This window comes from Cyprinus carpio, chromosome A5 (genome assembly GCF_018340385.1).
Source record: "Cyprinus carpio isolate SPL01 chromosome A5, ASM1834038v1, whole genome shotgun sequence".
Lineage (NCBI taxonomy): Eukaryota > Metazoa > Chordata > Actinopteri > Cypriniformes > Cyprinidae > Cyprinus > Cyprinus carpio.
In genome coordinates this window covers 23,205,895-23,223,171 of record NC_056576.1, presented here as the reverse complement: position 1 = coordinate 23,223,171, position 17,277 = coordinate 23,205,895, and the positions used below count along the sequence as shown (strand labels likewise).

The 17,277-nt window shown below is 35.6% G+C and overlaps 1 protein-coding gene across 2 annotated transcripts; it reads right to left on the bottom strand.

The window, feature by feature from the left end:
• Positions 1-9,808: 9,808 nt before the first annotated feature.
• LOC109062728 (PR domain zinc finger protein 8-like) lies at positions 9,809-14,752 on the bottom strand. Of its 2 annotated transcripts, none has more exons than XM_042756574.1 (4): positions 14,518-14,752; positions 12,445-14,189; positions 11,974-12,205; positions 9,809-11,673 (listed from the first exon to the last, which is right to left on the bottom strand). In XM_042756574.1, the coding sequence occupies exons 2-4, from the start codon at positions 12,664-12,666 to the stop codon at positions 10,421-10,423; spliced, it is 1,707 nt and encodes a 568-aa protein (XP_042612508.1). In that variant the 5' UTR covers positions 12,667-14,189; positions 14,518-14,752; the 3' UTR covers positions 9,809-10,420. The 2 variants fall into 2 exon arrangements, with proteins under 2 accessions (XP_042612508.1, XP_042612507.1); XM_042756573.1 differs by having other exon boundaries at positions 12,445-12,669; positions 14,518-14,732.
• Between the last annotated feature and the right edge of the window lie 2,525 nt (positions 14,753-17,277).

Genomic DNA, 17,277 nt, shown 5'->3' with positions numbered 1-17,277 from the left:
AGCGCGTCTTTGACAGGGACAGGAATGTGCAGTCATATATTTATACTTTAAAACATGGGTCAATGACAATCAGTGATGTTGGAGGTAATTAAAAAAGACATATTTTAGGAATCTAGATTAAAACACATCTGGTAACTTCTTAGAAATGTTAGATTTGTAGTTGTGTTTTTAAAATGAATTTGTCGTTTTGGAAAGCGTTTATATGAGTATAGCTCCAGAAAAAATTATTTAATGTCAAGTGGTCTAACCATGATAAAGTATAAAGTACGGATATTTTCTTTCAAAGTGTACGTGATTGCATTTTCTTTTTCTTCTTCAAACAAGCTTTCACATATTTTCCACGGTGATTACAAATGGAGGTTTGGGTACTCCATCTGAAGTATTTTTATATTTTTTGAAAACTTGATAACCTTGACACGCAGACATAGGGTGTTATTTTTTTGTTAGACAAAAGTGACCTCCTGCGTTTTGGTTACACCGTTAGGACTTTGATTTGGACTTTACAAACGTTATAGGCCTAGCAAAATCTCTTCACTGCATCTTTATGATTAATAAATTAATTAATATAATAATGTTTTGCACATACCGCTTAGATATATTTTACTTTATTCCCCACATAACACTAAATCACTTTTAATAGCCTACTGCAAACATGCTTATCATGAGAGGTGTGTTCAAGTCTTTTTATACACATTTGATTTTTTTTATAAGCTCTATATTTCTGAATAAATTAAACAGAGCATCACTTCACGTAAATGAATAAAAAGTACAGACTCCTCTGCGTTTTACGCACGAGAAAACATGACAAGCAAATCATTTATGACAGGAAAAGAAGCAGTTGCCGAAGCTGTGTATCTAGAATGTTTAGAGCTCCTCAGGTAGCGCTGTTTCGCTCATCCTCGCGCACGAGCGTGAACGTGTCTGTCACACAGGGAGTTGCATTAATGTTAGAGGTTCTTAACACTGATTCTTTCTGAGACCAGCAGGCAAAAATAATTAAAATATACAACTATAAAGTTCATGTTGGAAAGAGGACCTTGAGGATGAAGACTCACTTTGAGATTAAATGTATTTATAAATATCCAGTGTTGACAAAAATTAGGTACATAGCTTATAAAAAGTATATAGAGGTACAAATAAATAAAATAAAATAAAATAAAAGTATTTCAGTCAGAACATTTTATTAATGTTTCTTTTAAAGAACTTTATTTCTGTTTTTCTTAAATGTAATATATTTTAATCTGTATAAAGTAATGGGTAACAGACATGGGTGATGAGTGATAATGCAATGTACAGTAATAACTTCAGTGACAATGCATTATCACTGTAGTGATCATCTTTCATTAATTTCATTGTGGGAATGTTGCTATTTTAAAAACTAAGGTAGAATTGTTGGCTCACCATAAGTTTCAGCATGAGGCTTTCAGGAATTAGTTACAGGAATAGTCCACTGAAAAGTGGGGTGTTTGTACTCTTTGCTAATAGGCACAATGCCAAACTGTGTGTTACGTGGATTCATTTAATGTAGCACATGTTAATGACAACACAGAATAAAACAAAATGTATTATTTAAATTAACAGTATTTTACAGTTTCATTAGGACCTTTCAAAGCCTCTCTTTTTTCCCCCTTATTATCCCTCTATTAATCAAACAATAGTGGTGTCCAGGCCAGTTGTTTCAGTACAGCTGCCTGCTGAGCGAAAAGCAACACTACACATTTTCTGCTTAAAGGACAGCACAGTGGGAATTCCATGTTCCTTTTAAAATATCCAAAACATATGAATTTCAATCATCTACACAAAATATTGTGCTATTGATAGTTAATATGTGATATTAACTGCAACATGCCTGTACAAAACCTAGACAGGAAGTCTTTTCAGTTTTATATATACACATGTACACAGTGATCACAAGATCAGTTAGGTTTTTAGATATATAAATACTCACATACTCACATAAATAGTGTTATATTGTCAAAATTAATGTATTCATTAAGGTTATAGCATTTGAAGATATTGTGAACTAGTCAAGCAATTTGTTTTGTAGATGGCAAGGATCATATAATTATGCATGCTATATGCTCTTATGCATGAATTTGCTGGATAGAGCATTTGTAGATTTTGCTTACAGCATCTTAAGTTACCTTTAAGATGTGATGGCAGCCTTCAGTAATTTGAAAGGAATGTGTCCTGAAAACATTACAGTCTTAATCACTAGATAAATGACTGAGACATGGAGGTCTGTGATGTCTTTGTTTCACTTGCTGCACAACATGGATTGATCACTTTAATGTAAACAGTGCAGAACTGTATACCTCCCAAATTGTAAAGGCCATTTGTTTGTGTTGGACCCTCCAGAAACTGCAGTGAGGTAATACACCAGATGAGTATAAACACTGATGATCCTGATTGATTCATCAGTGAGCCTGGCTTTTAATAACTTTGTAGTATCATGCAGGATTTTCTGTCTTGGGGAAGAGTTATTGTTTTGGCACAAGAGATCATTATCTGTGAATTAAGCTGTTGAGTAACAGGGGAGGAGATGTGTTTCAGTTACTGCCATGAATGACGGCGTCTGGACAGTGTTAAGACTGACCCACTACTCAATAATTTTGTCTGTTGGCTGATGGTTGTTAGCTCACATGTTTTGGCAATAGTGTTGTACTGTTGTTATGGAGTCTTCTTCTTGATGGATGTTGTTTTTAGAAGCTATATCAAACATATATATTATAATTTTATAATATATATATATTATATATATTATAAAAAAGATTTTAATAAGCAAATATTACATGACTTGTATGACTTGCTATGTTTTAACATATAATGTGGAAGTTAATTTGTACAAATAGGAAAAATGTCTTTATTATGCATTTGGGCAAATATTTACATGTAAAGGATGAAAACTTCTTTCAGGGTTTCTTTGCGGGTCTTAAAAAGGTTTCTAAAAGTCTTCATTCGCATTTCCACGTTAAGGCCTTAAAAATGTCTTAATAGGTGTGGAAAGTCTTAAATTAATAAATTCATGGCATGAAATGTTGCATGCACAGCAAAATAAGTAAATAAATAAGTAAATAAATAACTTCCTTAGTATTTCATCCTGTTTTCCAGTACAAATATCTAAATACTTGAGATGCAAAAAGATATGAAGTCTTGTTTTCTGAGAAACTGAACAAAATTCTGTGAATTTATGCTTAAAACGAAACTAAACAAAAAAGGTTAATAGGGTGTGAAAACTTGTTTTCACTTTGAAGTCATTTGAATTAAGTTCTAAGGCCTTTGACAGATATTTGTTCTTGTTTTAATCATAAACTTACTTCATTTAGAAAAATATCTCAGAAAGCAAGAAGACTTCTTAAGTTATTTTGCATCTCAGGTAAATGTACCTTGATTTAAGCATCTTTTTGACATTTTCACTGGAAAGCAAACCACAGTTACTGAGGAAGATTTGTGTTCCCTTCAATTAGTTCCTTAAATTGTCTTTACTTAGTCTTATAAAGGTCTTTAAAACGATTAAAACTTACCTTCATAAAACCTGCAGAAACACGGTTCTGAAATAGGGAGCTGTTTTCTCATTTTTCTTTACGTGTGACTGGTGTTATTTTACAAGACCTTTTTACAGCCGCTGATTTGGGAATCACAGATATTTATTTTTAAAGGAATTTCCGTGTGCTTGAGGGTGTTTCTCTGATGATTTGTGTAGATTTCACTATTGAAATAACAATCAAGTTATGTATGTGTATGTGTTTTGACCCTTGAACCACTTTCTCAACTTTAGTCCTTTGCAAACGTGCCCACAGTCATCTGAAACATTCCACCGCGGCAAGGCGGAACAGAAGAGAAGGTTTTTGCTCTCAATCTAGAGGTTTCCTCAAACCAGAGACCCATTTTTTTTGAGCTGTACTCTAAGGGTCAAAGATTCTCACCCTATTCCCTCCTCCCATTCCTAAGAGTTGGAGCATGAGGCGACATGAAAATGCTCACGCATAGCAAACATGTCTTTTCAAAACAGCCCACGGATCAGCCAAGCATTTAATCTATAATAGATCTAAACATTTGCTTTGAACAAAGTAGTCTCCCATTCATTTGTGAGAAAGCCAGGGCTGTGTTTTTGCAAAGTGACCGAGGGCATTTGGTGAGGAACAAAGAAGCACCTGTTCACTTGTTACAGACAGAGCTGCCTGTCAATGAGCAGTGCAATCGCTGACGATCGCTGTCAGTGTGGCCATCAGTACCTACTGACAGATTAGGCAAGATAAAAACGAGCAGGGTAAACTCTACCTCCCCCTCAATAGACAGAGGTAAACAAAAGGTTACCAATGTACTTTTAAAAAGTGTCAGTGAGTGTCATCTGTGGAAATTTCCTTCATGTGTGATCTGTAACTGCAGCATTTAATTATGGATAATTAAATCACTCACCTTTCAAAAACATAATAAGTTGGTGCAATTATAATGTATATATGTTTTTTACACAGTAATGTACAATTTAAAATGTTTATACATTTGAATGTATTTTATTATATATGTGTTTATATATACATGTATGTATATATATATATATATATATATATATATATATATATATATATATATATATATATATATATATATTATATAAAATAAAAATTTAAATTTTTTTTTACTACTATTTTTTTTTACTACTGGGTGCATTACAATATAGTTAATTTATGTAAGGGAGGATTGCAAAATAAAGTAAACTGTTACAAAAAATCTCCATACAGTGGACTACCAGTAAAATGTACAATAATTTGGGACCATAAATTATTCAGACACTTTGACCTGACCATGTTTCGCTTAAGTGTTATCTGACATTATGTTCTTGTCATATTTTATTACCATTTTCTATAGCGAATAAACAGTGATAGTGTGTGAAATGTTGTGTCTGAATAAATTTCGGTTTGACTGTATGTTAGCATAATAAATTATTGTAATGTGTAATATTTTAAATTGTTCCAACATTTATTTATATACACTGTACATTATTGTTTAAGAAATGGACATTGCAGTTTTAACACAACACAAGTAAATATTCTTTATATTTTTCTAAAAAGGTCTAAAATGCAGAACAGTTTGATATGATCACATTATAGTAAGAAAAAAAACAAAAAAACGGCATGCATTGATGTGAGCTGAGACATCCTCCACCTCATCTTTGAGTTTTTTCAGCGACAGCCTTTTTCAAATATATTTTCCACATCTACCTCTCTCTGTGCTCTATGCATCTTGCTTTGAGTGCCAGGCTTTTGCTCCAGCCTCCATTCCTTCAGGTCATAGCTGAGGCTACGGAAATTGCTAGACTCTCTTATCCCTCTTGTGGAAGTCTTCCCATCCTCCCCCCTCTTTTCCCTCTCTAGTCCTTATACCTATCTAGTAAAACCAACAAACAGTCATCATTTCCTCACTCTCACCAATCAACAGGGAGTTTCCTGTTCACTTCCTTTGGCATAAATCCACCTTCAGGCCTACCTGACTGCTCTGGCTCAGGGCGCAGTAATCAGAGCTGGACACTCGAAATGCCTGCACAGTGCTGAAAGATTAGTTCCGTATAGTTTTACAGTGGATTTCCGAAGGACTATATTTTACCACTGCTCTTAAAGCAGCCTCTCTTTGAGAGCAGCACCCTGTGCACTGTGACAAATGACCCAGAGCAAGAAACAACAACAAACCTGCTGGTAGTCAAGATAAAATGTGTGACCTGTACTCTGCCTTAGTAAAGCATACAGCTTGTTCCTGTTGATGACATATAAATCATAGCCTTGCATGACCCAGCAACAGCAATGGTGCTGGTGTCTGTATCAACGGTGCATGAATGACTGGTACATCTTTTATGCGGTTGCATAATTTATGTTCAATTGCAGTTCACCCCATAGCATTAGCAGAGCGAACAACAGCTGTGTTTGACATTGTTAGTGGCTGAGCTACTGACACCTGCGTACTCAGTATAACTGTAACTATGGAATGTGAACAAGCACTTTGCTTTGATTTCCTATGCATGCAAAAGATAAATCTACTTCTAAAAAAAAAGTGGATCCATAAGCATCAAAGATACAGCTACACGAGAAATCCATTCACTAAAAAACAGTGTATCAGTCATTAAAAATTCACAATATTACTTTTAATTTCTTTTATTTATTTATTTATTTTATTTTTATTTTTTTATCGTAGGAAGAAACCACTTAAATGGATAGTTCACCCAAATATGAAAATGCTGTCATTTGCATACGTTGTTAACTATCTTTCTTCTGTGGAAGACAAAAGAAGATATTTTAAAGAATGTTTAAACAGTTTTTGTCCAGAAAGTAAAAGTGTGGTCCTACAATAAATAAAGGAGAGAGAGAAAAAAAAGCCTTTTTAAAATATCTTCTTGTGTGTTCCACATAAAGTCATATAGGTTTGGAACAACATGAGTGTAAGTTATTTTTTATGAATTTTCATTTTTGAGTGAACTATCCCTTAAAAACAAAAAAATGGGTTTGATATATGATTGTTGGTTAAAATACCCTAGAAAAAATATATTTAAGGTATACCTTATAAGCAAGAAAAGAGAGTCAGCAGAAGAGGCCTAAAATCAATTAAGAATCTGTTTCTCTTTACTTGAAGATTTTGTGTATGACCCATGAAGGACAGAAGTTTGAAGAGGAGAGACAGGTGCAGCTTAAGTACTTGCCTGCTCTCAGATCTGTCTATTACTCTCAGCAATGCTTAGAATTTGCAAGGCAGACGCACAGAAGACAGGTACAAACAGTTGAGGAAGACAGAGAGCATGCTGAGTGCAAAAACATGTCTATAAAGCAGATCTGTTCGTCATTGAAGTGTACGCTAAGTGTAAATTTGTCCATGTCAGCGCGGAGGAAGATTGAATGTGTGGTGCTTTAAAATAACTTAAGCAGCCTGTTTTTCATATAGATAGATGCAACCAATGGTAGGCAATGACACAATCATAGCTAATCCACAGAATAAACAAGGTGAATAACAAACTGTTCAAGACAATTTAGAGGTTCAAATAAACACATATATTATTGATGTTGATTACACTGCATTCTGCAATATGTGACTCTGATTTGTCCATTGTGGCATTCAGTCGTCTAATGTTCAGAATATTCACTGTTGTCCATTGCTATGCTGAGTATCAGACCACTCATGAACTTTCATCTCTCATATCAAACCACTGACTCATTTAATAAAATATTAAAGTTGGCATGTCGGATCTTGCTGTTGTCTTTTCATCCCTACTATTGTGAATAGTATCTTAGTGAAACAGCATCTCAAAAGAGAAAAAATGTAGGCCCAATGTGTCCACTGGGAATCATTTGGATTGTTGTTTGCAAAATTGCTGCGATCTCATATCTATTAGGTGACAGATTGCTGCTAGATGGGAAGGAAGGGGGAGAGTTAATTTTTTATTAACAATTACAAGGGAACATTATTTAAAAAATAATGATGTGCATGGATAAATTATTTATTATAAACATTGCAATATTTCAATAATAATTATATATATATATATATATAAACAATTGTCAATTTAGCTTTCTTGGTGACATTAATATTACTGTAATATTGCAGTGTTTGTCTTGTTGTAAATCATAAATTGTCAGTTATAAATCATGCATCTTGTTTTCTCATTCTCGTCGTGATCTCGGATTTCATGCTCGCTCATAAACATGCTGTTTGAACACGAAGATGAAGTTTGAGTTCGGTGTGTTTCACTCAGATCTATTTTGATGCAAGGGCCCCATTGCCAAGATGTTACAGAACAACAGGAAGATGAAGGGAAGAGACAGATGCATGGAAGAGCAGTTCACCATAGGACACAATCACGCGTAAAGTATGAGAAGCTGGCCAGCTAGGTTAGCCAAGGGTGACCACATTAGTCACATGTGAGCAGGGTATAAACTGAGCCTGGCCGAGAGGTGCTGAGTGATACCGTGACAAATGTAACTAGAGCTTATGAAAGGATGGATGACTCCAGTCACAAAACATGGGTCATGCAATAAATATCTTCAGTAAGTATTAGTGACTATCATCATCTCCCAGCCCATTACCAAATATTCTTGATTGAATTCTTTGATCGATTTTTATGATTGTGTATAAGGTTTTATTTTTAGGTCAACTTATTAAATTGATGTCACACTGAACCAAAGTTCAGCTCCTTCAAATAGTATTTATTATTTCCCCCTTACACAGAAAATACCTTTTTATTTTATATATCCATAATTAAAATAAAGTAACTAATTAATATAACTACATTATTTTAACAATGTTTTTTGTTGTTGTTATTTTACATTTAGTTATTATATAATTAAAATAAGTAAATGATTTGGAGCTGGTTGAACTTTGGATTTGTTGACTCCTCTGTCGACCATTAGGTGGCAGTCTAAGGCTCTGCAATAAAAGGCAATCACAATTCGTTTAAAAAAATCTTGATTTGGTTGAATTTCTCATAATAGAAGCTTGGTGTCACTGTTGAGCTATTTTTACAGCTTTATTGCTTCCTCTCGGCCCTTTGGTTTCAAGAGCCATAAGTTCTGATATTAATTTCTATTTGAAAAAGACATATAAATGTAATATAAAGCTAAGAAAACAATCACATTGTGTTTTATTGTCTAATAAGGAAAAACAATAATTGTAAATAACAGTTGATTGTGACAGGTATATATCGACAATGCTAAGGTGGTAATACTAATATTTTATCGTTATAATTGTGGCCCATATGATAAATATGTAATACATTTCTAAATGGAGATTATTTAATTTTAATTATGAGAGTGCGTTTGTGTTTTTTCTTTTATACATTCGGCCAATGTAAATTTACACTTAGCCTTTCCGCAACATTAAAGGATGTTGTTTCATTGCATTTGTTAAACCGGGTTAATTTTTCAGTAGTTTATTAAATCTGTTTTACCTTTACATGGCAATGGTGTCAAGTAGCATTTGCTTTTATCTTAATTTTCTGAAGCACGCATTTTACAGGATTATAATAACACAAACACTGAATTAAACGAAACGATTCACACATTTAATGTATGTTATTGTGACACTACAGCAAGACTTTTGAAAATAAAGAGCGCATGTTTAATATAGCATCCGTCTTTCGTTTATTTCTTTATTTAACTTGTTTGCTATTTTTATTGTCTTAAAAATTAAAATGGACTTTACCACAGTGGAGATCGTGATTCTTGGAGGCGATTCGCTATTTCAGATTTAATTCAGTGCTTGGTTTTCCCTTGAGGAGAATAAATTGTAGTGGAAATGTTACTTGTTTTAAAATAATAATATTATGATCAATGTTGTTGCTGTTAGTATTATAATTAACTATAGTAAATGAGTTTAATTTATACCTTTTGGTATACATCTTTCTTTATGTATTTATTTATTAGACACATGTCTTTTGCTGTTGTTTTGTGTGTGTGTGTGTGTGTGTGTGTGTTTGTGTGTGTGCATTTCCCCACAAAATGATGAGTGTCGAACGTATTACAGTCGATGAATTTTACATTTTAGAATGATATAGACATATTGTATTGCCGCTGATTTACCCAAGAAATACAGTATGAGTGTTGAAACTGTAGCAGCCTAAACCAGGACATGAGCGTATACGCGATGGTATAAGAGTTTTTGTATGAATTATGGCTCTTGTTTAAAAGGAAACTACCCATAACTGTAAATACAGTACCAAGCATCGCTATGCAATCCTCTATTAAGAGGGTTAGATTACACATGTATGTTGTTAACGTTTAATTTCTTGTCATTTTATAGTCAGGCAGGCATAATTAATCACACAGTCGGGTGAAAATAAAGCTATTTTATTGTCAAAGCATTCAACATGATTAGATAAACTATCAAATAGTAAATTTCAGCAAAAGGAAGAAACACTGAATCTATTTCTCACAGACACAAAATATTACACTTTGTATTCAAACAAAACAGGTATTTACATTGTTTTGAATAGACTGCATATTATACCAATAACTATAATTTACATGCACTCTTAAATACACTTCAACATCATGTTCCCAATGTTAAGTATCCTTATGCATATAGACATAACATGTCATTGAATAACTCTCAATGAAATGATCTGCATCTTAATTGATTTATATACATTATACATTAATATATACAAAATCCAAGGTACACTTACATTATTATTGTCCACTTTTTTCAAATAAGTGCTTCATATAATAAATATATTTTAGGTTTTTTAGTCAAAATGCATCTTCATACACAAAACATGACTTTTGAAGAAATCAAACCATTCAAACAGTAATGTCTTTTGAAAATGAGAGCAAACGCGTTGGCATTACTCCTCCAGATTAACCTTATTCCCTTTTGATAAAAAAAATGCAAGAAAAAAGAAAGGAGGAAGGAAAGAAAGAAAAACAAATAAATCCTCAAAAATTCAGTTGTGAGAGGTCATGTGCCGTGAAAGGTGGTGCCGCTCCCTGAAAGACTCATTACAGATTGGACACTTTAACTTTTCTTCTCTCCTTCTTTTAACAAGAGGTTCCATGGCATACTCCTTTTTGTGGTGCGAGCGCATGTGGTAGACCAGGTCAGAGGTCATGCGGAAGGAGGCGTTGCATTTGGCACACCAGTTCTGGGCAGGCAGACAAAGTGAAGTAAAAGAAGGGGGCAGAAGCGTGAGAGCAGAGGGCATTTGCAGCTGGATGGGGCCTGAGGTCTTGGGCCAGAAGGCTGTGGTGTATAGGAAAGGGTTCTGTTTTGCAATGCCACCCGGCACAGGACAGTTGCTGCCTAGTTCTGAGCCTTGGAGCTTTGCGGCGAGGTGGTCTGCCTGGTAGAGTCTATTGGAAGAGACAGTGTCGCCCACCGCAGGATGGCAGTCCACTGCTGGCAGAAGCTTGGGTGCCATGACAAGAGGTGATAGCTGTGAGAAGGTGCGAGACGGCTGGCTAAAGGCACTCTTTCTCTCCGAGCCTCCACCACCCTGCTGGGGCACCGAAGTGAAAGCGCTGCCAATTGACGAGGTCTCCATTCGGGACTGTGGGGGCTGAGTCTCACTGAGAACCTGTCTGATGTTGAGGTGCTTTTCAGCCGGGTTGCTGTTGGGCCGACCAGCCTCCTTGTTCTCCGAGTTGGAGCTGGAGTTTTTACTGCTGTGCTTCAAGCTCTGAGGTGACTTCTTGACCTCTGTGAAGGCGCTCCTCTTGGTTTCCGTCGACTCTGAAACAGAGGGTGAGAAAGCCCGCCTGCTCTCGTCCAGACCATACGCTCCACGGTACTGCTGTGCCGAGTTGGCCAACTCCTCTTTGGACTTGGGAGGCTGAGATAATCCACTGTTCCTGCTGTCCTCCATGTCAGAGAACTTGCGCTTTCCAGAATTTTCGCTCAGGATCTCGGCCTCTTTGTCGCTCGGCGGACTGGTTCTGTTATTCTCCAAATCCCTGGCTAGATTATGGAAGTCTGTGGATGGCTTTCCTTCCTGTGGATTGGAGAAGCCATCAGATCGGCCCAGTTTGGGACTGGATCTGGCAGGAGGTAGACTAGCCTGGTCACTTGCGTCAGTGGCCTCCTCCTCTGGGCTGGCCATGCTTTGTAGTCTCTTTGTACAGCGGAATCTTAGATGAGCCAAAAAGGGAAATTCAAACTGGAAGCGCTGGCTACAGTCTGGGCACAAAAAGGGCGATGTTCCTGCAACACATAATTGGTGGGGGGAAGAGAAAAGAAAAGAGATATATTAGAAATAATGTCCTTCAGCAGGTACATAATGATATGATAATCTGTAATTTTATTAAAACATAATTTTACAAAATTTCTGTCAGATATTAATTTACACATATAAATTATGGACTGTACAACTTTTTTCATGTGTATACGTTTTTTAAAAATCTTTGATAAATCAATATTATGCAAACACATCAAACTATATTTACTGAGTATTTAAACACAAACAACTTCTATTTTGATCATGTGTTGATCTTCAAAGTGTACCTTTACTTTTGGCTTGATTTCTGCCTGAGCTCAGCAGCAGGAGCTCAACGAGATCCTTGCCATACCACACCAGCAGCTCTTCATCCTTCTCTATTCTCCTCAGTGATCTGTAGAAAAGCTGGCCGTTCTTCACATAGGCCTCTAGGTTCTGTTCATCTCTGTCTCTCGCCGACTGAACCAGCCTCAGCCACATCAGGCCTTCTGAGGAACTGTTGGCAGCTGACGTGTCCACCTGAAACCAGCACCAGTAAAGCGGTCAGAACATCTACTTCAAACATTAAGCTGAAACCTTAGAGCTGTCAGCAACTAAGTATCAGTAATTAATTTCAAAGAATAAAATTCCTCTACCACAGTTTAACATTTTTGTATTAAAAAAAATACTGCAGTTAGCCAACCTAGGCTTATATGTTTGAAATAAATACACATTTCAAACACTGGACTTGTTGGAAATGAAATAAAGCATCACCATACCCTGAATATGTAAGGCGCCGTTCGTTTGTCTGTGGACTTGAGAGCGATAAAGGCGATGCTGTCATACAGTGAAGTGTGACTCAGAACACATGGGCCAAAAATGGCATTTTCCGGAATGTCACAGGTGGTGTAGACGCTGGTAAATATATCCGTTAAACACTGCTGCATCGCTTTCGCGTCGCCATCCCAGCACAGTCGCTGCGAACTGGATTCCTCCATCATTTGCTGTAAAATAATAATAATAATAAACAATAATAATAATAAAAACCAAATCACTATTTCTCAATTATAAAAAGTATGTAAATATTTAAAACATTTTCCCAGTTCTGATTTGGAGTTCTAAGTGAATTTAATACAATCTCCATGTACGGAGTCTACTTTACATTTAGGCCCGTGGCATTGATTTTTTTTTTTTTAAAGCTATTTCTGTTCGATTGATAAATTAGGCTTATTGTTGACATTTTATAGTAGCCTATTATTATTTTTGATGCTGTATGCTATTTAAGCTATAATCTATATTATAAAATATAAACATGAAGAAACAATTTTTTTATTAATTCTGTAAATTAATAAAAGGAGAGAAAGTAATCGAAGAATAGAATGTTATTTCTTACAACGCATTAATTCGATTTCAAAGCGTGACTGTGGCAGTATTACATTAGTAACTCTCAATGCGTATTTTCAGATTTATCTTCCACTTGTCGGAAATATTTTACATGCTTTTGACAGCGATGAATATCTGCCTTTATGAGACCGTTCGGTCTATTTTACAATCGGGGACCATATCGAATGGATTCAGTAACACTGTCAAAGTCACTGATTTCACGTCAGCTAACCTTTAGCTCCATTCTAAAAGAATGAACGTATGTCTCCTTATTACCATAATCCACCACTTTCCTTTTGAGACTTTAATTAAGGCAGCACGCGGAGTTAATTATTTTTTCTTCCCCAAACCCCTAATGCACATTTACAAATGAGCTGAATCTCTCGTAGCTATTTTGTTACACGCAAATTTGAGTTTAGTCGTGTAACTTGTTAAACACAAGAACGTTTTTAGTAGCATTTAAAAACAATGGGGAAATATTTCATATATATTCCATATTGTTAATGTATGTTTTTAAATAGTTTTATTATAGTTTTAACAGATAATAACAGTGGTATGGCTGGGACATATTGCTGGGATTTCACTTGATTACCCAGCTTTCTGATGAGGTCAAAAAGAAAAATCCTGTGAAAATTATTTCTATATAACGACAAGAGTGGATGGAAATGTTGTTACTGCAGATAGTTGTGTAGCTTAAGGTAAAAGGCAGCTCGAATTGTGTTCAATTTTGCAAGAGACGTTTATTAAAAACATAGGCTATTAAATTTACAAATTCGTTTACAGTTTTTCAACAGGCTGCGGTATTAAGCAGACCGGTTTATTTATTTATTTATTTATTTTTAGGCTACTTCGTATTTCTTGCTCGAATAAAGTATAAGACACTGACGCGCCTAATACAAAATAGGTTGAAATTGTGAAAATATGAAAAAATATTTTATTCTGCAAAGCGTTTAAATGACTATTTAATTATGATGAGGATGCTAGGCTATTTCAAATGGACACGTCCGGCTCTCGATGGTAGGCTATTATCAAGACACAAATGCTTCAAGTTCCCTTCATCCATAAAAGCCTTAGTGTGAATTTTGCCCTTAATCCTTTCACGATCCTCTCCTTTTGTAGCTGTGGGGTCGCAGTCTCACTCCTGAGAATCACACAAAGGACCCAATGAATATGCATTTCAACTAAATACTATAATAGACCCATGAATAAATGCGCATTTCTAAAATAGAGGAGACGAACCGATTGACCTCCTGCTTCAGGCTAAAATTTATTGCGCTTTTTTTAAATCTGAGGTCTTGTTGTTATTCTAACTTTATGACTTTATGATGTGTAGCCAGTTTTCCTGATTCAATGACTCTCGCCTACCATCTGCGAGCTTTGCATGGTTGCGAGGATGCTGTTTGGGCACTGCATACAGCCCCATATTACTAGCCTCCGGCTGATGTTATTGCAAAATTGTCATTACTCACCATGGTACTAGGATAAAATAATCCACAAAATTTCACAATTGCCGTCAGTATATCTTCAAGTATGCATTCAGCGGCTCCGATGAAGTCCGTGCAGTCAGTACATTTCCCCGTCTGTTGAAAGTGACAGTGTTGCCGACCGTCTTATGATTCGCGAGCGCAGAGAGGCGTGCAGATGGGGCCGATACACTGGCTGAGTGGCACCCACATACACACTTTTTGTTTGCTGCACATAATCTGCCCAATGAGGCGTGACACGCTTCGTCTCCTCCCTTTAACTCCTCGGTCGCCGACAGTTAGCTAGTAGATGCGAGGTGTCTATGCTGAAACACTGTAAAGTGCACTGCAATCACTAAAACAGATGCAAATTGGCAGCATATTTCAAATGTTATAGTTTAAATAGAACTTTCACTTATTTGGGGGTTTTTCATTTCAATTCATTTTAACGTTGTAATAATATTCAAAAGATGATGCTTATGCTATTTTTGATTGTATTCTGCACAGTGTTGTTGCATTTATGGTCAAAAACTGCACGTTGTGTGGTTGCAGACCTTTACTGTAAAAAACAGGGGCGATGTTGCATGCATTACGGGATGACTGTATATTTTACAGTTCATAACTACATATGTCATTATATCAACATATGTGGGCTATCCTTTTGTTACTGTTAGCCTACATGTACTGATAATAACACAGGTGAGGTGGCGCAATGGAAGGTCACATGGTGACTTCTACAGTGACCAATAATAACAAAGACAGAGCCCAGTATTACCCACACAAACATAAGGGGAACACACGTGACTCGTGAGTAGTAAACATCAACTAAACAACATACAATGCAACAAAAAACACTTAAACTCCAGTAACTTTTCGAATAAAATCCAAACAAATGTGACGGTTTGAGCAGTGAATTTTGGGAATGCCCCTTCCAATTAATAAGAAAATTTTAACTGTGTGTTACTATATAAATATACGTTTCGCTTTGAAATACAACTAGTCTCCATACAGCAAAATAGAATACAAGTGTATTTTACAGTAAAATTACATGTACTGTCTTTTAAAATAGATTAAAATGCATTATTGTATTTGAAAACATAAGGTGACTAACCAATTAAAAAATTGATTTTTTCTTTTTTTCTTATAAAATAACTTTTTAAAGAAGGTTAGGGAAATAATTTTGTTTGTTCATGACTGCTTTTGAGACCTGTATATTATTAACGTGTCAATAAATAAATGGACAACAAAAAGTTTCTCCTTGTGACAATAAATTAGTCTACTGTTCATTAGGTTATCTATGTCCCACAGCTTCCTTAAAATCACGGACGATTCCTGTTTTCGCTTGGACTTTTGATTGTACAGACAACGTGTCGCCACTTGCAGCATGTTCCTTTCTAAATTATGTGCTTGCATTATAATTATCATTAGCTACTTTTTCTCTCAGGGCTGGTTCGACAACTGACTATTAGCAAACTGCTCTATTGATACTTCTCGGCATCCGGGGCGCTCTTTCGCTTTGCTGCAGCCTGAGATACAGCTCATGAGCGCGGAGGCTTGTCGCGTGCACACCTTCTGTGGCGCTCCATCTCTAGAGGAGAGAAGCACGAGAGCCCGCGTGCTTAACCTGACCTCAGCGCGAGTGGATTGTGATGTCTGTATTAACATCTGTGGGAGACAGCAGTGAGTATTCAGCCAGCCAAGTGCACACACCAGAACTTCCTTCAACATATTGCGCCGGTACGCTACAGACCCGCTGTTTTAACCGATATGGCGAAATGTTTTAAATATTAACCAGTTTGAAGGTTTGATAAATACACAAATCAATAGATTTCTCTGTAGGGGATCACAGGGGCACGGTCGTACTTAATTATTTTGAATGCCACCCAACTCAGCTTGATTGAGAGAGGATCAATAAACTGTCATAATAGATAAGGGTAATAGATAATAGATGACTTATTCATCTGTCTTGTAACCTCTTATCAGAAGAAAAATGTTGAGTTGCTGCCATATAAAGACCGTTTTGAAGGTTTTTGCAATATAAATGAAAATTGTAAAGGTAATAGTGCCATTATTGATAATGACATTAATAAATAAAATATTTTAGTTTGTAAATGGGTTAGGGGAAGGTATAAGCTGGTCAGGTGCTTGAAAGAATCAAGATAAAATATATTATTATTAAAGTCCACTGTAAAATTTGGGCTATGGTTCCTTGATCACAAGTGGGTGATTGTGGTTACTTTAGTGCAAAGGTAAAATGACATCAAGTTGTTCAAAATGAAAAAATAAATAAATAAATAAATAAATAAAATAATAAAATAAGATAAAATAAATAACTAATAAAATAAAAGAAAACACTGAGACACTGAAATAAATGTAGTGCAAAAACTACATCCACTCTTCTTCAGCAATGCTGCATATAGTCTTGTTGAGGACAACAACAACAATCCTCTTTTGTTGTATATGGCAAGGCATTAAAGACAATCTGTATAATGTACTTTAAATCATCTCAATGCATTTCTAACGAATCAGTATTAGCACTGAACACAGTTTTTCAAACTGAAGAGCTCCCTGGTTTTCAGGGCCATCAACTAGACAGATATCTTGCAAAATATCAACGACTGTTATCTTTTATCACAAGTATTATCTTCAATTATGATAATATATAATAATATGTAATTCACAGTGGTTTTATACATTTAATTTAGCATTTTTTAAAGAGAGGACTAAATTGAAATAAAATGTTCTGATTACACCATTCTTTCCCAA